At 45.7% G+C, this 25,931-nt stretch overlaps 1 protein-coding gene across 1 annotated transcript; it reads right to left on the reverse strand.

Annotated features, from left to right (window-relative positions):
* Window positions 1–10,622: 10,622 nt before the first annotated feature.
* Window positions 10,623–25,267, reverse strand: GOLPH3 (golgi phosphoprotein 3). Its single transcript, XM_073681391.1, has 4 exons — window positions 24,845–25,267; window positions 15,047–15,178; window positions 12,496–12,610; window positions 10,623–12,379 (listed from the first exon to the last, which is right to left on the reverse strand). Exons 1-4 carry the CDS (start codon window positions 25,043–25,045, stop codon window positions 11,955–11,957), a joined length of 873 nt encoding a protein of 290 aa, XP_073537492.1. The 5' UTR covers window positions 25,046–25,267; the 3' UTR covers window positions 10,623–11,954.
* Window positions 25,268–25,931: the final 664 nt, after the last annotated feature.

Consider the following 25,931-nt stretch of genomic DNA (forward strand, 5'->3'; position numbering starts at 1 on the left):
TTGCCATAATACAAATTCTAACAGTCTATTCAGTAGGACTATCAGCTGTGTATCCACCAGACTTCTGCACAACACAACTGATGGTCCCAACCCCATTTATAAGGCAAGAAATCCCACTTATTAAACCTGACAGGGCATACCTGTGAAGTGAAAACCATTTCCGGTGACTACCTCTTGAAGCTCATCAAGAGAATGCCAAGAGTGTGCAAAGCAGTCATCAAAGCAAAAGGTGGCTACTTTGAAGAACCAAAATATAAGACATATTTTCAGTTGTTTCACACTTTTTTGTTAAGTATATAATTCCACATGTGTTAATTCATAGTTTTGATGCCTTCAGTGTGAATGTACAATTTTCATAGTCATGAAAATACAGAAAAATCTTTAAATGAGAAGGTGTGTCCAAACTTTTGGTCTGTACTGTATATACAGTATCAGACCAGACTGACCGTCCCCTGCATACATGGCTAGAACAGCCATAAGCCTCAGCTGCAACAAAAATGCTTGCCCATCCTGATATTCATTGCCAGCCAAGCCATGTACACCTTCATACATTACCAGGACAGGCATATACCCCCTATATTCAGTGTCAGATGAGCCATGTGCACCTGCATGCAGTACAAGCATGTACACCACCAGTGCTAGACCGACCCATGCACGCTTCATTCATTACCAGGACATCCATGTGCACCTACATACAGTATCAGGACAGGCATGTACCTCCCATATACAGTGCCAGGCAGCCACAAGCACCTACATATGCACGGTTATATTATTGACAGTGTATATAAATCCCTATGGGGCAACCCAGTGTGCATGTATATGTGAGTGTATAATATACACCTGGGGGTAAATGCTCTACAGATAACAGGTGCTGGATATTTTATTCTTCCCTTAAAATGTGGTTGTGGGGGACAGGCCCGGCGTCAGCACCCGGGCAAGTGCCGGGGCCCTGGGCAGGTGGAGAGGGGGGGCCCACTCGCCGTTGGACACCCCAGCTCGCCATGGGGCCCGTGAGCAGAGGAGTCCGATGCCAGCGCCCGCGGCTGGGACCCCCCTTTCTCGCTTGCTCAGGGCCCCGGCACAATACTTACCTCTCCCCGTTCCTCCGCAGGTCCTGTATCTTCCCCGTCTCCTGACTGTGGCGTCTCAGGTCAGAGGGCGCGATGATGTCTTTCCACGCACCCTCTGCTGAGCAGTCACAGCGCAGAGAGCAGGAAGATGGTGATGCTGAGGAGAGGAGAGGATTTTTTTTACGTATGGAGGCATGGGGAATTAAATGGGGCCAATAGAGCATGGAGCATTATATGGGGCCCATTCAGCATGGAGTATTATATGGGGGCCAGTATTCTGTATGGAGCAATATATGGGGTCCATTATTCTTTATGGAGCATTATATAGGGGCCAGTATTCTGTATGGAGCATTTTATGGGGCCAGTATTCTGTATGGAGCATTTTATGGGGCCAGTATTCTGTATGGAGCATTATATGGGGGCCAGTATTCTGTATGGAGCATTATATGGGGGCCAGTATTCTGTATGGAGTTATATGAGGTCCATTATTTTATATGGAGCATTATATGGGGCTCATTATTCTGTGTGGAGCGTTATATGGGGGCCAGTATTCTGTGTGGAGCGTTATATGGGGTCCATTATTCTGTGTGGAGCGTTATATGGGGTCCATTATTCTGTGTGGAGCGTTATATGGGGTCCATTATTCTGTGTGGAGCGTTATATGGGGTCCAGTATTCTGTGTGGAGCGTTATATGGGGGCCAGTATTCTGTGTGGAGAATTATATGGGGGCCAGTATTCTGTGTGGAGCGTTATATGGGGTTCATTATTCTGTGTGGAGCGTTATATGGGGGCCAGTATTCTGTGTGGAGCGTTATATGGGGTTCATTATTCTGTGTGGAGCGTTATATGGGGTCCATTATACTGTATGGAGGACTATACTGTCCGGTCTGCACTGTGCGCTGTGAGGATTCGCTGGTTTCTGAGCTATTGTGGAATTTACAATAGATATCACTCATGAAATGTAAGAAGTGAAATCTTTGCATTGTACTATACTTATATTTCTCTGCGGTATCTGTGCATCATGAATCGTGGTATGTATTAAAGGGGCCCACTGAGAATCTTTCGCCCAAGGAACACAAAAACCTGGAATCACAGAGAGGGATAGGAGGGGGAGGAGGAGGAGAGAGAGGAGGAGGAGGAGGAGAGATAGGAGGAGGAGGAGAGATAGGAGGAGGAGGAGGTGGAGGAGAGATAGGAGGAGGAGGAGGAGGAGAGATAGGAGGAGGAGGAGGAGGAGAGATAGGAGGAGGAGGAGGAGGAGGAGAGATAGGAGGAGGAGAGATAGGAGGAGGAGGAGGAGAGATAGGAGGAGGAGGAGGAGAGATAGGAGGAGGAGGAGAGATAGGAGGAGGAGGAGAGATAGGAGGAGGAGGAGGAGAGATAGGAGGAGGAGGAGAGATAGGAGGAGGAGGAGAGATAGGAGGAGGAGGAGGAGAGATAGGAGGAGGAGGAGGAGGAGAGATAGGAGGAGGAGAGATAGGAGGAGGAGGAGGAGAGATAGGAGGAGGAGAGATAGGAGAAGGAGAGATAGGAGGAGGAGGAGGAGGAGAGATAGGAGGAGGAGGAGAGGGAGGAGGAGGAGGAGAGATAGGAGGAGGAGGAGGAGGAGGAGAAGAGATAGGAGGAGGAGGAGAGATAGGAGGAGGAGAGATAGGAGGAGGAGCAGGAGAGATAGGAGGAGGAGGAGAGATAGGAGGAGGAGGAGGAGAGATAGGAGGAGGAGGAGAGATAGGAGGAGGAGGAGGAGAGATAGGAGGAGGAGGAGGAGAGATAGGAGGAGGAGCAGAGATAGGAGGAGGAGGAGAAGAGATAGGAGGAGGAGAGATAGGAGGAGGAGGAGGAGAGATAGGAGGAAGAGGAGGAGAGATAGGAGGAGGAGGAGGAGAGATAGGAGGAGGAGAGATAGGAGGAGGAGGATAGGAGGAGGAGGAGAGATAGGAGGAGAGATAGGAGGAGGAGGAGGAGAGATAGGAGGAGGAGGAGAGATAGGAGGAGGAGGAGTAGAGATAGGAGGAGGAGGAGGAGAGATAGGAGGAGGAGAGATAGGAGGAGGAGGAGGAGAGATAGGAGGAGGAGGAGAGATAGGAGGAGGAGGAGGAGAGATAGGAGGAGGAGGAGAGATAGGAGGAGGAGGAGGAGAGATAGGAGGAGGAGGAGATAGGAGGAGGAGAGGAGGATAGGAGGAGGAGAGATAGGAGGAGAGATAGGGAGGAGGGAGGAGGAGGAGAGATAGGAGGAGGGGAGGAGAGATAGGAGGAGGAGGAGGAGAGATAGGAGGAGGAGGAGGAGAGATAGGAGGAGGAGAGAGGAGGAGGAGAGATAGGAGGAAGAGGAGGAGAGATAGGAGGAGGAGGAGAGATAGGAGGAGGGAGGAGAGATAGGAGGAGGAGAGATAGGAGGAGAGATAGGAGGAGGAGGAGGAGAGATAGGAGGAGGAGGAGGAGAGATAGGAGGAGGAGGAGAGAGATAGGGAGGAGGAGAGATAGGAGGAGGAGGAGGAGGAGAGATAGGAGGAGGAGGAGAGATAGGAGGAGGAGGAGAAGAGATAGGAGGAGGAGAGATAGGAGGGAAGAGGAGGAGAGATAGGAGGAGGAGGAGGAGAGATAGGAGGAGGAGGAGGAGAGATAGGAGGAGGAGGAGGAGAGATAGGAGGAGGAGAGATAGGAGGAGGAGGAGAGATAGGAGGAGGAGAGATAGGAGGAGGAGAGATAGGAGGAGGAGAGATAGGAGGAGGAGGAGGAGGAGAGATAGGAGGAGAGATAGGAGGAGGAGGAGAGATAGGAGGAGGAGAGATAGGAGGAGGAGGAGAGATAGGAGGAGGAGGAGAGATAGGAGGAGAGATAGGAGGAGGAGGAGAGATAGGAGGAGGAGGAGGAGGAGAGATAGGAGGAGGAGGAGGAGAGATAGGAGGAGGAGAGATAGGAGGAGGGGGAGGGATAGGAGGAGGAGGGAGGGGAGAGATAGGAGGAGGAGGGAGAGGGATAGGAGGAGGAGGAGGGGAGGGGGAGGGATAGGAGGAGGAGGAGGAGGGGAGAGATAGGAGGAGGAGAGATAGGAGGAGGAGGGGGAGGGATAGGAGGAGGACTACAGATAGAAGGGATAATAGGAGGTGGAGGAAGGAGGAGGAGGAAAGGAGGGATATGAGGAGGAGGGAGAGGAGTGATAGGTGGAGAGGAGGATCCTTCCAAGTCAGGTGGTCTCTAGCCTGCATTACAGCACTATGGCTTCCTTACTAGTGTTGAGCGAGTATCTCATTAACCCTTTCGACAAGCACGCTCGGGTGCTCGCCAAGTATTTTGGCGTGCTCAGCATTGCTTTTACTGTCGCGGTTGCAAGTGTCACGGCTGTTTGACATAATCCCTGCATGTGTCACAGTTGTCTAACAGATGTGACATTTGCAGCCGCAGTGACAGTAAAAGAAATGCCGAGCACGTTGAAATACTTGTCGAGCACCCGAGCGTGCTCGCCAAAAGGGTTAATGAGACATACTTGCTCAACACTGTTCCTTACATATAGTATAATCTGCACAGGTTTATACACTCTGGGTAAGGCCACGGCCCCATTATCAGTATTTGGTCAGTATTTTTTCTCAGGAGTGGGAGCCAAAACCAGTAATGTGTGATAAATGCAGAATTGGTGACTTGTTTCCATTATACCTTTTCTCGGATTGTTCCTCACCTGGTTTTGGCCACTGAATACTGACCAAATACTGATAGTGGGGCCGTGGCCTAAAGCTTATACATTGGTGCTGTATCACGGAGGCTGCTGCTCGCCATCGATATGTCAGTGGATGTTTCTGGTTACACGAGTCAGGGCCCCATCTTCCATATCTTACTAACTTTTTACACTCCAGATGCTGGGATTATAGAGTTAAAGGGGTATTTCAGTAACAAAACGTTCTGTTTTACCCACAAAATTGGTGATAATTTCTAGCTCGGTATACACCGCGTTCCAAAGTATCACGCAAATGCTATTTTTCTCTGATTTTCCTAAATGATCAATGCAAATGAGTAAGTATAATGTTCAAATCACCAACCACATTTTATTGGATAAACCTCCCAATGATAACCGGATTTTTTTTCCAAACTATACAAAAAAAAATAAAAGTATGCCCTAAATTATTCTGCACAACAAACATTTTATAGGTTGTAGAGAACTGAAAATTGTCATGTGTTGAATTTGCAGCATTAAGGGGGTCACATTTACTGAAATAAAAAGCATCTTACCAGGCCAAGTTACACGTCGTTAACACCGGACCCTTCTCTGATGTCACCTTCACAATTCTTGCATCCATTGAACTTTGGGTTTTTGGATAGTTTCTGCTTGAATTTCTTTGCAGGATGTCAGACCTGCTGTTTTATGGGGTCGGGCCCCCCCCACCCTCATATGTTTTTGCTTGATGATACTCCATAAAGTTCTCAATAGGGCTGAGATCAGGGGAGGATGGTGGCCGCACCATGAATTTCCCTCCTTTCATGCCCATACTCAGGGGTCTTCCTTGCAGCATGAGATGGGGCATTGGGAGCATGAAGAGGGAATTTGTTTCGGACAGCGCGGTTCTTGTTTTAGTACCATGGAAGAAAGTGGTCGGTCAAAATCTCTAAATACTTTGCCAAAGTAATTTTCACACCTTAGGGAACGTAAAGGAGCTACCAGCTCTCTGCCCATGGTTCTGGCCTAAAACATGACTCAGTCACCTCCTTGCTGACGTTTCAGCCATGTTGGGACATGGCGGCCCATCCATTACTCCATCTGGACCATCCAGTGTTGCTCGACATCCATCAGTAAACAAGATGGTTTTATAAATCAGTCTTCATGTACGTCTGGGCCACTGCAACAGTTCTGCTTGTGAACACTGTTTAGGGGTGGCCGAATAGTAGGTTTATGCTCATCTGCAACCTCTGAAGGAGCGCAGGACTCCAGAGGCACCAGCAGCTTCAAATAACTGTTTGCTGCTTCGTGATGGTATTTTAGCAGCTGCTCTCTTAATCCAATGAATTTGTCCAGCAGAAACCTTCCTCATTATGCCTTTATCTGCACGAACCCATCTGTGTTCTGTATCAGCCACAGATCTCTTCACAGTAAGATGATCACGCTTAAGTTTTTGTGAAATATCTAATGTTTTCAAACCTTTTCTGGGGCATTGCACGATTTGACGCTTTTCGGCAGCAGAGAGATCCTTTTTCTTTCCCATATTGCTTGAAACCTGTGGCTGGTTAATAATGTGGAACGTCCTTCTTAAAGAGGTGGTCCACTACAATAAATAGTGCCTTCCACCCCATCGATTTAAATAGTGGAAAGTGTTTTTGTAAATACCTTCCATTGTCATTCGAGCCTGTGAGAGGCACTATCCCTGACCGATCACTGGGCATCACATGACCTGTTCTGACATCCGCTGATGTCACATCAAGCTCCGGGAACCCAGAGGCGTGACCCAGTGACGCGCTCCCCCTGATTGACTGGGCTGTGGGTGGGGTTTCACCGCACGTTACAGCCCAGCATCCAGCGCGTGCTTGCGCCCAATGAATGCAGAAGAGAGGGAAAGCACGTGCTGGATGCTGGGCTGTAACGTGCGGTGAAACCCCACCCACAGCCCATCAATCGGGGGGAGCGCGTCACTGGGTCACGCCTCTGGGTTCCCGGAACTTGATGTGACATCAGCGGCGGCTGCAGCCGGGGGTCACGTGATGCCCAGTGATCAGTCAGCGATAGCGCCACTCACAGGCAAGAATGACAACGGAAGGTATTTACAAAAACTGTTCTTTCCCCTGTTTAGATCGATGGGGGGGGGGAATTATTTATTTTAGTGGACAACCTCTTTTTAGTTTTAATTTAATTGGGCAACTGGCAAACTAATTATCACAGGTGTATGATATTGATTTCAGTGATCCAAAGACCCCAAAACACAAACCATCCATGAGTTTATGCGGAAAACAAAACAAAAAATTACGTTTTTTAGGACACACAAGCCCAGTTGGCATAACAATTTGGAAAGAGGTGTAGATCTGACTGCCGAGACCCCCACCCGGGGGGCAAGTCACCTTCTGTCCCCGTATGTATACAGTATTCTCAGAGACTGACGGGAAAATCCTACTACAGAGAGAGTTAAAAGGGCACTCTTGCCTTATATATTAATGGCATATACAAAGGCTATGTATTATACTCGCTTATACAGACCTGATAATCCACAGCACTTTACAGACATCAGTACTGTTCCTATGAGTATGTCATTGGAGTGTAGGAAGAAACCTGAGAACTCGGAGGAAAAACATGAAAACGAGAAGAACATACAAACTCCTTGTAGATGCCGTCCTTGGAGGGGATTTGCAGCTCTCCAAAATAAGGAAAGCGGCTGGGACAGGGAACGTACACATTTTCCTGGACTCGAGGACCATAACAAATTTTAATTTTGGAAATTAAAGACTTTATATAATTTTGTTACGTCCAAAAACTGCATCAGTGTCCCCAAATGTTTTACCATTCAGTCTCTTCCTCAGTTTTACCCTGCTGCCCCCTGGTGGATTGGAATTGGATATTACAGTTGTTTGCATATTGCAGGTTTTCAGGAGTGCTCTGCTACCCTCTAGTGGAAGTTAGATATTTCACAGCTGTCCCCCTTTGCAGCTTGTAATTCATTTCCTAATTGCCATTTATAATAATCATCTTTACTTTCATTTCACCAACATATTCTACACTGCAGCACTTCACAACTGCCTCAGACAAAAGGAAAAAAAAACGGTGTCCGTAATATATAATATAAATAAATATATACAGTACAGACCAAAAGTTTGGACACACCTTCTCATTTAAAGATTTTTCTGTATTTTCATGACTTTGAAAATTGTACATTCACACTGAAGGCATCAAAACTATGAATTAACACATGTGGAATTATATACTTAACAAAAAAGTGTGAAACAACTGAAAATATGTCTTATATTCTAGGTTCTTCAAAGTAGCCACCTTTTGCTTTGATGACTGCTTTGCACACTCTTGGCATTCTCTTGATGAGCTTCAAGAGGTAGTCACCGGAAATGGTCTTCTAACAATCTTGAAGGAGTTCCCAGAGATGCTTAGCACTTGTTGGCCCTTTTGCCTTCACTCTGCGGTCCAGCTCACCCCAAACCATCTCGATTGGGTTCAGGTCTGGTGACTGTGGAGGCCAGGTCATCTGGCGTAGCACCCCATCACTCTCCTTCTTGGTCAAATAGCCCTTACACAGCCTGGAGGTGTGTTTGGGGTCATTGTCCTATTGAAAAATAAATGATGGTCCAACTAAACGCAAACCGGATGGAATAGCATGCCGCTGCAAGATGCTGTGGTAGCCATGCTGGTTCAGTATGCCTTCAATTTTGAATAAATCCCCGACAGTGTCACCAGCAAAGCACCCCCACACCATCACACCTCCTCCTCCATGCTTCACGGTGGGAACCAGGCATGTAGAGTCCATCCGTTCACCTTTTCTGCGTCGCACAAAGACATGGTGGTTGGAACCAAAGATCTCAAATTTGTACTCATCAGACCAAAGCTCAGATTTCCACTGGTCTAATGTCCATTCCTTGTGTTCTTTAGCCCAAACAAGTCTCTTCTGCTTGTTGCCTGTCCTTAGCAGTGGTTTCCTAGCAGCTATTTTACCATGAAGGCCTGCTGCACAAAGTCTCCTCTTAACAGTTGTTGTAGAGATGTGTCTGCTGCTAGAACTCTGTGAGGCATTGACCTGGTCTCTAATCTGAGCTGCTGTTAACCTGCGATTTCTGAGGCTGGTGACTAGGATAAACTTATCCTCAGAAGCAGAGGTGACTCTTGGTCTTCCTTTCCTGGGGCGGTCCTCATGTGAGCCAGTTTCTTTGTAGCGCTTGATGGTTTTTGCAACTGCACTTGGGGACACTTTCAAAGTTTTCCCAATTTTTCGGACTGACTGACCTTCATTTCTTAAAGTAATGATGGCCGCTCGTTTTTCTTTACTTAGCTGCTTTTTTCTTGCCATAATACTAATTCTCACAGTCTATTCAGTAGGACTATCAGCTGTGTATCCACCTGACTTCTGCACAACGCAACTGATGGTCCCAACCCCATTTATAAGTCAAGAAATCCCACTTATTAAACCTGACAGGGCACACCTGTGAAGTGAAAACCATTTCTGGTGACTACCTCTTGAAGCTCATCAAGAGAATGCCAAGAGTGTTCAAAGCAGTCATCAAAGCAAAAGGTGGCTACTGTGAAGAACCTAGAATGTAAGACATATTTTCAGTTGTTTCACACTTTTTTGTTAAGTATATAATTGCACATGTGTTAATTCATAGTTTTGATACCTTCAGTGTGAATGTACAATTTTCAAAGTCATGAAAATACAGAAAAATCTTTAAATGAGGTGTGTCCAAACTTTTGGTCTGTAATTATATATTTATATATATATTTTTTTTTTTACAGTGGCTTGTGAAAGTAATCACCCCCTTCACTTTTTACCTATTTTGTTACAAAAATATTTAAACACAGGTTGTAATGTAATTGATTTGTGTGTGATGCATCAGCACTAAATAGTCTAAGTTGGTGAAGTGAGATAAATATAGGCATAAATTACATTTATGGGATCAAATAACTAAAAATTGGCATGTACATATGTATTCACTCCCTTTGCTATGAAGTCTCTAAAAATTTCTGGTGCAAGCAATTCCCTTTATAAGTCCCATGCTTAGTGACAAGACGTCCACCTGTGTGCAATCTAATGTCACATGTCTGTCACTATATACACACTTTACCTTTTCTGAGGCTACAACACCATTAACAAGAGGCACCACTAACCAGACAACACCATGAAGACCAAGGAGATCTCCAAGCAACACCATGAAGACCAAGGAGATCTCCAAGCAACACCATGAAGACCAAGGAGATCTCCAAAGTCAGGGACAAAGTTGTTGAGAATTTCAAGTCAGGGTTGGGTTATAAAAAAAAATATCCCAATCTCTGATGATCCCCCGGAGCACCATCAAATCCATTATCATCAAATGGAAAGAACATGGTACCACAACAAACCTGCCAAGAGCTGCTGTCAAACCAACACAGCTCATCACCCCAAGAACACCATTCACACAGTGAAACATGGTGGGGGAAGAATCATGCTGTGAGAATGTTTTTCAGAAGCAGGGACAGGGAAAATAGTCCGAGGAAGATGGATGGTGTAAAATACAGGGATATTCTTGAGCAAAACCTGTTTCAGTCTGTCAGTGATTTGAGACTGGGATGGAGGTTCACCTTCCAACAAGACAATGACCCCAAAGCATACTGCTAAAGCAACACTCAAGTGGTTTAAGGGAAAACATGTAAATGTTTTTGGAGTGGCCTTGTAAAAGCCCAGACCTTAATCCAATTGGGAGCAGTAGGTCTCCATTCTTCTGATACAGAACTAGAACCCAAACCTGAGAATGTAGAGGCACAGGCAAGGAGCTCTAGTTGAAATGGAAAAAACATTTAAAAGTGGAAAACCCCTTTAAGTAGTTGTATGCAGGCCGGGGCTTTGCAGTCGTCTTAAGAAAACACACAGAAATCAGCAGTTTCAGGCACTTTAAAGATCATAGTTTATTTACCGTATAATAAAAAGCTAGTATACAGAGGGAATCCGATACCGGCAGCCATCATCAGTCGCTGCTCCTGTGACTACATGTACAGATCCCACGGGCAGCGGGTGAGGGACGGGGGTGACGGAGCATCAACATATTCTATATACAGAGCCAAACTATGGAAGAAGTGTGACAGGCAACACGGAGCTCAGACATTAATGTGCTAAAGCCGCAGAATCGTACATACACGCAATTACTTATAGAAATAAAGTTAAAAAAAATATATATAATAAAAATAAAAAAGGAATTAGAGTTTTCAGACGTTTTCACTTCTGTGTGAGAAGCTCCTGTAGTTGTGAACACGGGCATGCAACATTATAACGACAGGACGCGATTGTGTAGGTGAGACTGAAGACATTAAATACAAAAAAAAAAAAAAAAAGGTCACAAAATAAGAAGAAAAAAAAAAAAATACAAAAAAAAAAAGAAAATATTTATGTAACAGGACAATGGTGCCACCGGTACATGCCAGCATGAATAATAATGACACATGTAGCACAGCAACTGTGGTTCACATTTCCATGTATGCTTGCGATGGCAAACCCGCAGATCGGAGCCTAAAATGTGCAAGAGATCGGGCCGGACATGGGGTGTACATCCAAAATACTTAAAAGGGACGCCTTTGTTTGTTTTTTTTTTGTACATTTTACTATACAACTGTAACTATTTACACTATTTCATGGAATGTCCCCCCCCCCCCATCCCCCAAAAAATGGCTTCCAAAAAAACAAACAAAAAAAAAAAAAAACACCACGCCCCACGGGACTTTTCTACGCCAAATAATTAAAATAAATCTACTTTAGTTTGAGACTAGTAAATTCACCGAGGGGCGGAGGCGAAGAGCAAGTGTTCAATCAGCTTAAAAAGAGAAAGGGATTTAACAAAAAAAAAAAAAAAGTTTAATTTTTTTTTTATTGTGAAGTAATTGGTGTAGAAATGGGACAGTGATCAAGGCTTAGGGGCTGAAAGGCCTTTTTTGTGAAACGCGTTTCAACAGGATGGTAAACCTCCATAATGGGGGTAAAAAAAAAAAAAAGTCCCCAAAACCCTGTGTGCTTCCATCCAGATCACAGCGGAGCAGAACAGAACCACATCTGAGAGGTGCAGAAACTTAAGGAGAACTGGAATGCCAATATGGCAATAAGAAGTATTCTCTCTCTCGACAGAAACGCGTCAACGTCCTTCTGAGGCGAGTCAAAAGCAAAATGACTGAAAACGTCAAGCAGAGACGCCTGGATGAACGCTCCCGTCCACTGGTTTTTGTTTTTACTTTGTAAAGGTGGCCACGACGGCCCATAGGATTTCGTTAGCATTGGGCTTTATGGCCTCAACTTCCGGATCTAGATCGAGGAGCTGTCTGACTCTCTTCATGGCCAAGTCATACTGGTCGTCTAGGAGCGGGGCGAAGGCGTTCTCGATGACGTCTGAGGAATGGGCTAGGTAGATGAGGGCCAGCAAACGCTTGTCCATGCGGTGAGGATCCTTTACCCACTTGTCCAGAACGGCTTCTTGCACTCTCTTGATCAGACGCTGCTTGATGTTGTTGTTGGTGAGCGGGTGCGTGGTCATGTCGAATAGCAGGAAGTTTTGTTTCTCCGTTGTCAGGACACCTTTCTCCACCAGATTCTTGGCCAAACGTTCGCGGACGTTTCTCAACTGAAAATGAAGCTTCAGGGGGTTCCAGGTTTCTCCTGAAAGGTACAAAAAAAGGCCAAATATAAGCACGTCAGCATATTATACATGGTATAGAAATGTAGGACTTATAAGCCGCCCATACCGCCTCCAAGAAGCACAACAAGAATCTTACCGCTAAGAAGTTCAATCCAGCTCTGAACCGTCTCTGGGGTCGGGGTTTCCTTTATATGTTTTAAGGCTTCGTCGAGCATAACATCTCCTGTGGGGGCATCAGATTTACAGATAACCTGCAAGATAGAAATAACGAAAGGTAAGAGACAGAAGTCATCGCAAGTAATTTTACCAGCCAGTGGGGAGCGGTGGACAGAATAATCATCACGCAGGGCGACTAATTCATGATTTAAGAAGATCCTCGATTTACATTTTTATTAAAATAGATTTTTGGCCGGGGTGCGGCGCGCCGGAAACCGGGGTGCGGCGCGCCGCCTGATTAGGCAGAACAGCTGTGTGAGCAGTTGGAGGAGTGCGCCGAAGGTGTCTGATGAGAAATGGCTACAGGCGGATTGGTGCATGTCGGAGAAAAATTAATTGTGCTGTGTAAGTCATAAAAGGGTTGCACCTCACATTTAGCAGCCGGAGCACATATCCCCTGTCAGCTTGGGCCAAAAGGGGGTAAAATGATGAAAAACAAAGTCCAATACTTCAACCTACAAGTGAAGCCTCTGCTGGTGTACGCTCCATTCATCTCCCCCGCTCAGTTTTAACTTTTCCCTGTCGTTAGTCCTGTTGCTCCAGTGTTTGAGTATAAGGGTTCATTCACTTGAGCAGGTAATCGTTTACATGATGACCGATGCGATCGTAACGCAGAACAAGCAAATTATGTCAAGGGCTCATAGTGGATGGTTGAATAGCGATCGTTACATCGAACATTTCAACAGCAAATCCAGAAAAATCTCCTGGGTAATAAGCAGGAAAAATTCACAACGAATTGCTAATTGTTGTGCATTTACACCTAATGAAACATAAAAAAAAAGCGCCAACGTATTCCGCAGCACTTCACACTATCAGACGATCACTCGGGAGACCATCGCTTCTGTTGTTTCATGCACCAGGATATTGGACAATAGGAAATCAAAAATTGTAATAACCCGAATCATGGATATATCAGTCATGTTTGGTTTGTCAAGGATGGTGAATGTATGTTCGGAAACATGGCAGCATTATTACTCCACTAGGAGGATCCAGTGGAAAAATATCACAAATTACAAATCATGTCCAGCACATGTCTTTCCTTGCATAAAATTAGCTATCCTCCTCTCACCTGACCAGGAGGAGGGATGAGGGGTGTGGATGGGACCCTGTTGTAGAGAAAAATTAAAACCCATAAAGACATCTCCAAAAAGGGGACACAAAACCCTCACATTGAAGATATGGGATTAATTATAGCTGGAGAAGTGAGAAAGAACAAATACTTTAGCCTCCATTGGAGTAGGGGCATCCTGCAGCGAACAGGTAATGACAGCAGGAGATTTGATATGGGGAAAAAAAAAAAATAGACCCCAAGACTGAGATTTGTTTTACGCAGAGGCGGGGGAAGTACACTTCCCAGTCATAAGCTTCCTCTGATCAAAGCACGGCTCCCAGACTTTTAGGAGCCAGTGGTCAGTGATAAATATTAAGGTTTGCATTGAGCCAATATTAGTGGGAGATACTTTTTTGGCTTCGTAATACATTCACTCACATCACCGTAAGGCCGGCAGAACCCCTCCAACTTAATATTGATGTATGGTGCTATCCATGCTATGCTTCATCTATAAAAGGGTAAAATCGTGATAAGAAACATGAGCACAATATCTACCACCTGGGACCTCCAGGGGTTAAGAAATCCGATTGGTGGTGGCAGCTAGTTCTTTTGTTATTATGGAGTTGGCAGTGACCGTACCAGGGGGGTGGAGATATAGATATATATATATTCCATGAATTGGAAGTGTATATATCATAAGCTCACTGTGAGTTCCCAATAACTGGCCTAGTAGTGGAAGCAGCCGCGGTCTCATCCATCACTTGTCAGAAAATTGAGTAATTGATCTGACGATTGGAGGCAGCGGAGTTGTGACTTCCCCGGCTATTATCCTTGACAATTGGTGGCAGTGGTGAGGTCTATGTTACCCTCCCAGGCAGCTGACCCTGACAGACTCTTTAAAATATCCAGAAATATAGTGAAGTCCAGCTCACTGATCTTACAATTACTCCTTATCTAGGTGCACGGTCATATTATAATGTGGGTAATGAACATAAAAGGTATATAATCGCACTCCGTGAATGGACTTCGAAAACTTGTAACTTTTATTTTATGAACATAAACATAAAAAAGGAAGCGTCTATTCAGTATAAAACAATGAATAATACCAGTGTCGTCAGCTACACTGATAATCAGTGAGCTCAGCCCATAAAGATTGAACCACTCATAGCAGCTGATTGGCTGTCGCAGTGTCGAGATACCGCCAGCACTGAAGCCACCCCTGGAAACTAAGCAGCGGTCGGGACTCAGCGCTGGACCCAGCAATGGTGAATAAAGTGCGCGTGTTTATGTAGCCCCGGATAATCCTACTATGTGTACTCTGCTATCACAAACAATGATGGGTGTGGTGGTAAGTATCCGGTTCACGAGCTAGAAGACACAGGCTGACAATTCCCATCAACTCTAACTCTGTTATTCGTACCTTTCTTGCTAGGAGACTTTTACGCCTCATTCCACCAACTTCCAGGGTGATGCGGCCTCTGAACGCCAGCTCGATCAGCATGCACCCTCGTAGACCCGCCGATATGCAGTCGTTCCAGAAGGATGTGTAGCCCTGCGAGAGAAAGCACAAAAGACTCAATTGTTGCTCTGTGGGGACTAGAGATAGAGGTAATGTCAGCGATCAGTGTATTGCCGGCGGCCCGGCGTATGACGCACGCTCAGGCGGGCCCGGCGTATGACGCACGCCCAGTTACTCAGGACAGGAGGAAAAATCAACGAGCAGAATATCTCAGTCCCCGAGACCATGAGAGGTTGAGTACGCTCACCGCCGCTCCTTCCAGAGGTCCATTCTCAGGATCAAAGCAATTCCCCACAAACTGCATTGAGCTACTGTACCCAATTTATTACATATTTTAGGAGTCATTTTATACAGATTCCACCAAAATGGACACAGACTGACTCCACAGCGCTGGCCAAACCTCTGACACCACAGCACGGCCTCCCGACTGAGCGTGTACATAAAGTGCAGCACAGATTCATCTCAACTAAAAGCAGAGATCCTTAGATCAGGAACAGAGCAGACATTTATAGGTCATTTCATAACTTTCCCAAATTCTTATAAAAAATTTACAGCACATCCTGCATTGTACTACTGTACCCAAATTATTATATATTTTAGGAGTTGGTCCATTTTATACTAACCCCAAGTCCACCAAAATGGACACCGACTCCACAGCCCTGTGCACAAGGTAGAGACCCAAGACCATCCAGATCTGTTATTTTTTGGGAAATATAATTATTTACTAAAAGACGACACGTCAGGTGACGGATCCTAACGACAGCTCTATACCAGGTACAGGTCGCGTATATCAATACACCAGTTACTATTAGATGCCTTTCTGGGCATAAGGTATTGTACAATGTGGCACATCTGTGACCCGCACTTTACAAACTGCTCACAGAGGTGCAGCCATCGGTTTAGGGCCGGAGCTGAACTCACACATCCACCCACAAATACGTGGTGTTCAGTCCCTGGCAGCCCTGTGCGAGAAAGGATCACTGACAGCCGAGCGCAGCGTCTCAGGATCCATCATTCTACTTTTGTCTGCTGGTAATAAAACCTCCTGAAGGGACTTAAATGTCTGCAGACCTGGGGGCACCGCTGATGGATAAAGACCACCCAGAGAGCCTAGCACACCACAATTCTGCAGGCTTCAGAGCTGAAGTCTTAGGGTATGTGCACACGATGCAGAAATGAAGCAGAAAATTTCTGCATCATTTCTGCATCTCCCTGGCAGAAAAAACGCATGCAGATTGTGCATGCGTTTTTCCTGCAGAATACATGCGGATCCACATGCAGATTCACATGCGTTTCCGCATGCAGATTGACAAGCGCTTTCCAGGCGATGTTAGCATCACCTGGAAAGTGCTTGATAACTAGGTCACACTATATAAATCCATGCAAACAGCATGGATTTATACAGTGTGAACCGAGAGCGTGTATATACTTACCTCCGATGGCCCGCGCTGTCCTGCTCAATCTGTTCTCCCGGCTGCCGGCAACTTTGAATTGAAAGACCTGCCGACGTCAGCGTCACGTGACCCGTCACATGACTCTGACGTCACCGCAGGTCCTACAACTCACTGCAAAGTGCCGGGAACCAAGCGGGAGCGCTGTGCGGGCCGACAGAAGGTAAGAATACATTATTTTTTATTTTATTCTTCTTTTTACAGCTTTTTTAATGGTACCTGGGTGTGGATGAGACTCTCCTCTCCTCCACACCCGGGTACCATCCGCACATTAGAACGCACCAATTACGCAAGTACAGATGCTGTCTTGCGGAATTGGCGCGTTCTAATGCAAGTCAATGGCGGCGAAATCGCCGCGTTTCCGCAAAATTAATTGACATGCTGCGGATTTTTGACCGCAGCGTTAACGCTGCGGAAAAATCCGCATCATGGGCACAGCACATGCGGATTTCCATTGGGGAACATTGCTTCCCTTCTACCATGCATTTTTCATGCGTTTCCGCGGCGTTTACGCAACTGCAAAAACGCCGCGGAAACGCATGAAATACGCATCGTGTGAACACAGCCTTAAAGCATCTCTTGCTAACTCAATATCTACACCGTGTGATCTGTTTATCTGTAGTTTGGTTCAGGGTGATGACAAGATGAAGCCATACTCCCGCAGTTGCTGGTGAAGCATTTGGCGCACACCTGAACTGCTGCACGCTCAGAAGTGCGCTGGAGCGTACATGTGTGGTCAATGGAAGAGAGGAGGGGTAAATCAGCCACGGACTCTGGAGGCAGCTTCTCTCTTGTGGGAACAACACTTTGGCCATGTTTAATATCCACAGTCCCCATCCTCCTTTCTCATCAGGACACCCCCCATACAATCAGCAGGTTTAGCCAGGAGGCCCCTTATACATCGGGTCTTGTTCTGTAATCTGACGCATTAATACATTACAGGAGCTCAGCTGAGTTGCTAGGAGAAGGTCTGCTAACATGCTTGCTGACTGTTTCCAGCAAAACCTGTAGTTATAAATGCGGAAACCATCAGCAACGCATCAGTCTTCTAAGCGTTATACAGACGCAGCAGTGCCCGTGGCGTGATACACAGTGCCCACAGTAGTGTGTACAGCGGTGTAACAGGCACGCAGCATGGTCACCTTCACAGGTTGCTAGGCGACCGTCAGATCGCTGTATAATAGCTGGATTCTTCCCACAGCTGCCATTTCCCTTATCTGGCCGTGTTGTCTAGTCTTTACTTCCTGAGTAAAAAATTCAAGGCTGCAAAGCTGAAACCGAGAGAGCGAATAAAACATTATTGCGAAGCTGGGGATGGTTTACTATATGGGCTTTATAGCAGGGGCCACAGCAGATGGCCGCTATGCAGGATCAACTCCCTCCCTACTGCACCCATTACCATCATGGCTCCCATTTACCTTGCCTTATCTTTTAAGGGGGTAGCATCCTTTGAAAGACCACCCAGCCCAACAGATTTTATTAAACTCTGGATGCAAAACTTCTTCCTGGCGGCCTGCAAGGCTGATCGGCGTGTCAGCCGCATCTCTTCTTGTAGAAAGAGCTGCAATCTGATTTGTAGCGTACAACGGCAGCACAAGTGGCTCCAAAAGCGTAACGTGACCCGGACAGCGCAAACGTAAAACCGAGCGCCGACGGCCCAGCGGGAGAACGAGAGGTCTGCAGACAAGTAGCAGTGATGAGGACCAGACATCAAGTATGGGGCCCGGTGATGAATGACGAAATCCGAGCTCCCAGGTAAGTTACCTGTAATGAGCGATAACTCTGTTCTACAGCCAAACTGGTTCAGAGATCAAAACAGTTGAACTTAACTAATTTTGTGGTGCTGAACACAAATCCGATGCTTACATTTACTGAATGGCTCTAATTTTCAAGATCCAGAGGAGGTTGTAATTACTTATGACACTATTCATGCTGCTTATAGAAAAAAAATGCATCTATTTCATCCTCCTTTTTTCATTGTTCATCTATTACGTCTATTGAGCCTTCAGTCTATCGTCTTAGGGCGACCAATCAAAAAAAACACCAATTTAGCTCTGATGACGTAATCCTAATTATAGTTACATCACCTACTTTTATAAAGGCTCTTTATGTAAGGTATACAGTTAGGATTTCTTAGTATATTGATATGTTTCTATATGTTTTCTCAGATATGCCTCGTTCTTGCATTAACAACGTGGATAGTTTTTGCTACATATGCGGAGAACTCACTTGACTACCATGATAAGGAAAGCCTACAACCTGTATTCTGGCTGCAGAATAAGATCAGAACAACAGTTGGGCTTCACCCATATGCTGCAATAGATGTGCAGCACATCTTACCCAGTGGTTGGGTGGGAAGCGGCAATCTATGCCTTTTGCAGTCCCAATGATCAGGAGAGAGAACCGATCACACTACCAATTGTTCTTTCTGCATGGTGTCCCCCCATTAGGAAAGAAGTTTCAAGGATGAAGTAGTGGACTTCACAGAATCAAAACCTTCCATCTGCAATAAACCCAGTACCACATACAGAAGAACTGCTGGGTCCAAAAGCACCAGAAACATTTTCAAGTAAGAAGAGGGCGCTTGGTGTCATCAATTATCTTCCTCTCACGACCCAGACTCTGACGGCAACCTCAACTAAACCGCACCTTACAATACAAGGTGAACTGAACCATCTTGTTAAGAGATTCGGATCTGCCCAAGATTACGGCTGAGCTCTTGGGTTCCCGGCTTCAGCAGTGGGATCGCCTAGCAGGCGACGTGCGGATTTCTGTGTTCCACAACTGTGAAAAAGAGGTTTCTTCATGGAGGGCGATCTTGTGGCAACAACATCAACAGTTTAATGGAAGGTCTGAAGATAAATCATAATCCAGAGGAACAGAGGCTCTTCATTCAAAACAAGCCTAAAAGTCGTCCTGCCTTCAATTCCAGCTGGATATGCTTCCACATGAAAAACCTATGACAACATGAAACAGCTGCTGAGGGGCCTGAACTATGGCCAACATTTGTGGCCCCTCTGTGGTGACTTATAGGTGGGTCCCCTCTTGTTTGGTCTCAAGGGTGGATACATAAAGTACTGCTGCTTTCTATGTGAGTGGGATAGTCGTGCAAGAGAACATCATTACAAGAAAAGAGACTGGTCTCTCCGACATTCACTTCAGCCAGGGACAAAAATGTCCGACATCCAGCACAGGTGGTAACAAAATCTTATCAAGTTGGGCCTAACGAAGAACTTTGAAAAAGCAATGGCTAAAAACGCAAAAGCATTCAAGCATCTCACTGATAAATTTCCTAGGCTGAGCGAAGGAAAGATAAAGGAAGGAGTCTTTATTGGACCTCAGATTCATCAGCTTCTTCAAGATGAGTTTTCCCATTTATTGCAGGGCAAGGAAAAGGCTGCAATGGTGGCATTCACATTAGTGGGAACTTTTTTTTTTAACTCAAGAGCAGATAACTATGAAGAGTTGGTGTAAAATCTCCTCAAAACATAAGGATCTCGGCTGCAACATGTCCTTAAAGATTCATTTCTTACATTCGCATCTAGACTTTTCTCCACCAAACTGTGGAGCAGTGAGCGACGAGCACGGTGAGAGATTTCACCAAAATATTAGGGCTATGGAGAAAAGATATCAGGGAAAATGCAATCCATCAATGCTGGACAATTGTAAGAGATGATCCGATGCAGGAGTACAAGAAACAAGCAAAAAAGTTGTCACTGAATGAGGAGAAAATGTTGTAGAGCAATTTCTGTAACTTTATAATTCACAATAGTGTTTAGACAGGTTTTTAGTTATTGGAATTGTTGCCAAGTGTCCTTTAAATAAATATCAGAAAATTTATATTTGCAAAAATAATGTTTCAAAGTACTGAAACTTCGATGCATTAATTATATGCAGCAGTAAAAGGAAAACTGATATCATAGAAACAACTAAAAATTTTCATTGTCAGATTTCAATTCAGGAGGTGAAAATCATTAAGAAATGGCTCATTTTATCACTGATCCTGACAAGTTTTGGAAATATATAGAACAGTTTAATCAGCATTATCGCCCTTCATTAAAGATCAGAAGAATAAACTACGTTTTGTGATCAGAGGGTGTTGGGCTGCCATGGGTCCTGCATCAGCCCCAAAAAGCAGATTGATAATTGGCGATTCAGTCAGATGCTCAGAAATCGTTGGAATTTTAGTTTGTTGTCGTCACCAAAAGTAAAGATTAACCCCAGCAAAGTGGAGGGACATCGTCTACATGTCTGATGTTCTTTTAGTTGGGCTCACTTCACATTTCATCTCATCAGTGCGTTTTTTCCATTTTTATGCTGTGTATTTTTTCCCCCCTCTTTCTTCTAAGAACCACAACTTTTCATTTTCCTGTCCACATATTTATTGCAGGACAAGTTGTTGAACGCCACCATTCATTTTAAACAAAACAATAACATGAAAAAAAACTAACAATTAATAGGTTCCCAAAAGTTGGATCTTGATGTGACCATTTTGAAAAACCAAAAATACCAGTTTAAAAAAAAAGGACGCTCCATTAAGTTTTCGGTTGGCACCCTAGATGTGCAAATGGTGCCCTCCGCTCAACGAAGGCTGGCCCTATTGCACCCTATAACACCCTGCGGACATTATAGCCAACACTTTAACATAGTAATCTAAGGAGATCCGACAATATCAAGCTGAACAACCTATTTGGATACAAGTCGTTCAATCGGATATTGCGTGTTCGGTTTTCAAAACGGTTGTTTCATGATCCGACATTTGGGAACCTATTAAGACGGTCGCCTTTTTTTTTCCACATTGTTAGATGTTTATAAATTCAATTTTTTTTTTTAAGAGTATTTATTAAAAGTTAGATTTTATTAGTATATTAGAGAGTGAGTTTTTCAAAAATGTACGTACTGAAAAGCATCTATTGTCCGGTGAATGGTTCAACATTCATTTTACCATTTAATGCACTGAAAAACGGGAAAAAATATCCCAAGTGAAGGAAATTGCAAAAACACCCAAAAACAACACTTAAACTGCAATTCCATAACAATTTGATGTCAAATGTCAAAGTGGTTAGAGGGGTTGTCTCAAGTTCATATATAGGTAAAATTTCAATTTACCTCTTACCAAAAATCCTCTCTGTTCTTAAGAATAGAGGGATTTTTAATTCTGTAGTTTTAGCTAGTTGCCTAGGTTACCGGCCACCACTGCAGTCGATGGTTTCCCCAAACAAGTAGTGCATGCTTGCTGTACAGATAGACAGATTGCTGGATCCAGCCAGTCTCCGTGCTCCTCCAAGGCTGCAAAGGCAAAACTGCCTCATATAGCAGCATTGGAGAGAAGACAGATCAGACCAGAACTGATCATCTCGAGGAGTGCGCCGCAATCAGGAAGAACCTGAACAAACACGAGACCACGCCTTTAAGAATGAAGGGTTAGAACAGAAAGGAACGACCGTTGCCTACAGTGTCAATCCGGTGTGAGACTTTAACATGCTGCAAAGAATATCGGAGGTGGAAACTAACTGGTGATGTGGATTTTGTTCCTATTAATGCCACCGAGGCGGTCATGTGGGAAGATTACACAACGATATTTACAGTTGAGATGCAGGGTGATGACGTACCCTGCGGCCGCGTTCCCATTCAGAGTAAACACTTTTTTTCCCTGCCTTTTCTTTTTGAAAAAAATTGCTGAGTTTAACAGTTTAAGCAAAAACCATAACAGATCGCACAGCGAAGGCTACGATTGGTCTCGGCAACTCAGGTCCTGTTTACACAGGATGACGGGCTGCTATCCTGCTGAGAAGGATAATCTTTTGTGCAGACCAAAAGATTATTTCACCCGACGAACAAGTGTTTTGCTCATTTATCGGCAGCTTGATTAGACAGCGCGATCCTGGGGAAACCAAAGATCCTCATTCGCGATGAAGGCGCAGTGTGAATGCACTTGGGACACACGCTTGTATCTTGTACGTTGACCACTATTTAGCAGCTTAGGTATTGTGTTGTTTCTTGACTATGTGACGGCTCTTTCCGCTGCCTCTCCCAGTTCCCCAGTGCTTGTAGCCGCTTACTAACCTTCCATTAGTCCTCACAGGGCCGATACACTGCAGGATATCGCCAGTGGTAAAATGTGCATGTTTTTCGGGGGGGGGGGGGGGTTTCTTTATGCTGATTATTTGCACTGCAAAAGGTAAAATCCACAGAGACAAACCGAATCACACACTGCCATGCTGCTGGTTGAGACTCTGCGCTGTTGGTCGTTTTACAGTGTAAAAATCTCATCAGTTTCCTTGTACTGTAACATGTTGTGGATTTCCCACCCGAGGAGTCTCCAGCCCACTCACTAGGGAGAACATTCTTGTTTCATATTTTTGCTGTGGTTTCTACCCCCTGCTGGAAAATCTACTGTGATTTTCATAAACAGCAGGATCCCAAATTACAGCTTTTATACTATTATATAGATTATTATAAGCGGGCAACTGCTTCAAGTACAACCACCTCCCCGATATACACACGGCCCCGCACGCGCCTCCCCGATATATAGAGACCAGCACACCTCTAAGTCTGGGGGAGACGCTTCCTTACGACACCCGATTCACATACAAACAGTCCCAAAACAAAAGAATGATCCCCCACTGGCACAGAACCACTCGCCCCGACCCTGTAATAACCAGCAGAAGCCTCAGCGTCCGTCCGGGAGAGCTGAGAAATTATATTTATAGCTGTAATAAAGCTGCCACATTTTACCATTAGGATCCGCCATCTCCGCACCCCGAAGCCACAGAAATGACAAAGCTATAAATATTCATATTCAGTCCTGCAGTCCCTGGTAACAGAGGAGCATAAGACAATACAGCCACACGGCGCACACAAGAGACGCATGTAGCAGAGCTGAACCAGTCTCCCGGCGCTCACCATGGTGGACTCACATAACACTTGTACGTGCAGCGTATGTGCTCGGAGACCTGCACTAAACAAGTCCATAAGGTTACATTAGACAGATGGCGGCACAACGTCCTTCCTGTCTGGATAGTGTCTCCCTTAATCAAATGGACCGGACCAGTGTTCATAATTATTTCTACAGAGATAAGCAGGTGAATCGGGCACCGCTCATCTCCCAGGAGCACAGCACACCTTCCCCTCCACATTAATAATGTGCATCACCAGTTACAATCTGATACAGTGTGCACATACGTGATATAGGGACCGCCGCACCTCCCCTGGTCCACTAACATGGCAGCAGAACTGGGTGAGATCCCGTGTTCTGTATAGTTCTGGTAGACCCGAAGTGTCCTTGTACGACGGAGAACAGCCGCCATCTCCCCGGCAGCGGTCACTGACTGGCAGCAGATTTCTTTGGAAAATTTAAATGGCATGTCACTGCCAAAACACTAAACAGGTATGTAGGGGAATTAGTCGCTATAATAGTAACGGTAAAATACATTTTACTGGTTTAGTTGCCAGAGAAATAAAAAAAAAAAAATTGGTATAAAAATGAGGGGTCTTCGGTGCCCCTTGGCGTGGCCGAACGCTCAGTGCACAGATAGATCCCTTTAATTTACCGACTCCTGTCTACGGTGACACTGAACGGCTGACAATCAGGACAGGGCTCAGTCTGCAGATTCGGGGGGTAATGCTCCGCTGAAGCCCCCTCATTTTCATGCATAAAAGACAAAACATTTTATTCCGGCGACTGAGCTACAGTTGTGATTCTATAGGCGCCCCGTCCCCGACCCCTGTGTGAGCAGCAGACCCAGCGTCCAGGGGGTCACACAAGCCCTATAATTGGGGTGAGACATTACCTCTGATAGTACAGCAGCTCCGTGTCCCACCGATACGAGAAGACCCCTACAGAGCAATAGTCCACAGAGGCCGAACACCAAAATAGTCGTTACTGGATAAAGCCTCTGACATTGACATCACATCTACAACACGTGAACGCTGCAGCCAATCATTACCCTCAGCACCAGCATTGGCTACAGGCAGAGCCAGAATGGGCATCCTCATTACCTCCTCCTGGCAATACGTTATTTTTTTAAAGACCCTTCATCGTGCAGTCCCATGTAAACAGCACAGCGTAGGGGGTCACGTGATCTATACGGACTCGCGAAAGACATTTTTTTTTTTTTAAGTAGAAATAATAGAAACCCCCCCATATAAAACTGAGGTCAGCTATGGAGATGAGCTGTCACGATATGACGTCAGCATATGTGGCAGCAGCTGTGTGCGCCCCCTCCCGGCCAGCAGCCTCACTCACCTCCCGGTCCTTCAGCCCCAGCAGCAGCACCTCCTCCATCAGGGTGAGCCTGGCCTCCTTGTCCCCGGCCCGCTCCTCGTCCTCCTGCTCCTCTCGCTCCCGCTCCTCGGTCTGGCCCTCGGCCGCCTTCTCCCGGTCGCTGCGGGAGGCCTCGGTGCGGCGCTGCACTAGGCCGGAGTTGCGCTGGGTGACGGACGTCATGTCTGAGGTGTGTGGGGAGGGGGAGGGGATGTAGTGTGAGGTCACGTGCTGCACTGGGGGGAGGCGGGGGAGGGCTATCTGGAGGCCCAGGCTGCGCTCATCAGGCCACGCACTCTCCTCCCCCGGTGCTGCCGTCTCCGGTGCTGCTGCAGGAAGGAGGAAGCTGCTTCTCCTCGGTATTCGGCCAAGATGGCGGCCCCTGCTGACGTCACCAGAGGATGTGGCACGAACTCTTCATATGGGGGAGGAGACTGGGACTGACAGCGGAAGTGACGTCACGGGAATGAGGAGAGCAGGACGAACGCCCTCTGCTGGTCAGGAAGAAAATGGGGGGAAAGGAGGCGGATTCTCCCCCAGCAACCAATAACGCCCCCAAGCTTGGTTGCCAAGAGCAACTGTTTTATTTTTCCTCATTCTTTACCCCCAGATTTCACTTTTTCCTCCTTTTCTCCCACAGCCTTCTTATTTTGCCGTCCCCATCGCCGGATGCGAAGACGATTTGTAGTTATTAATTCATTTGACCAATTTAATTTACTGAAAAATTGGGAGAAAAGAATTCCAAATAATGTGAGAAGGTGAAAAAGAAGCAATGCGGCCACTTCTTGTATCATATTTTCTGTTTCTGGCTTTCAGAGGAGGACGGCGATACCAAACTTGGGGCTTGTTCACACGTTGCATCACAGCCACGTTTTTTCTGCAAAAAAAAAAAAAATCGCATCATAGACTGCGGCAAAACGTTCAGATTTTACGCAGCGTTTTTCCTGCTAAGAGCCGCGTCTTTGGGGCAGAAATGTCGGCTGACAACACTTATGTGCTCATAAAGTTTTTTTTTCTATTTTATTATTTTAGTGATAATTTTGTAAAATTGGGGTTTTTTGTGTCCTTT

The sequence above is a fragment of the Phyllobates terribilis genome, unplaced genomic scaffold (genome assembly GCF_046119375.1).
Source record: "Phyllobates terribilis strain yellow unplaced genomic scaffold, ASM4611937v1 Scaffold_1__5_contigs__length_1240528914, whole genome shotgun sequence".
NCBI lineage: Eukaryota > Metazoa > Chordata > Amphibia > Anura > Dendrobatidae > Phyllobates > Phyllobates terribilis.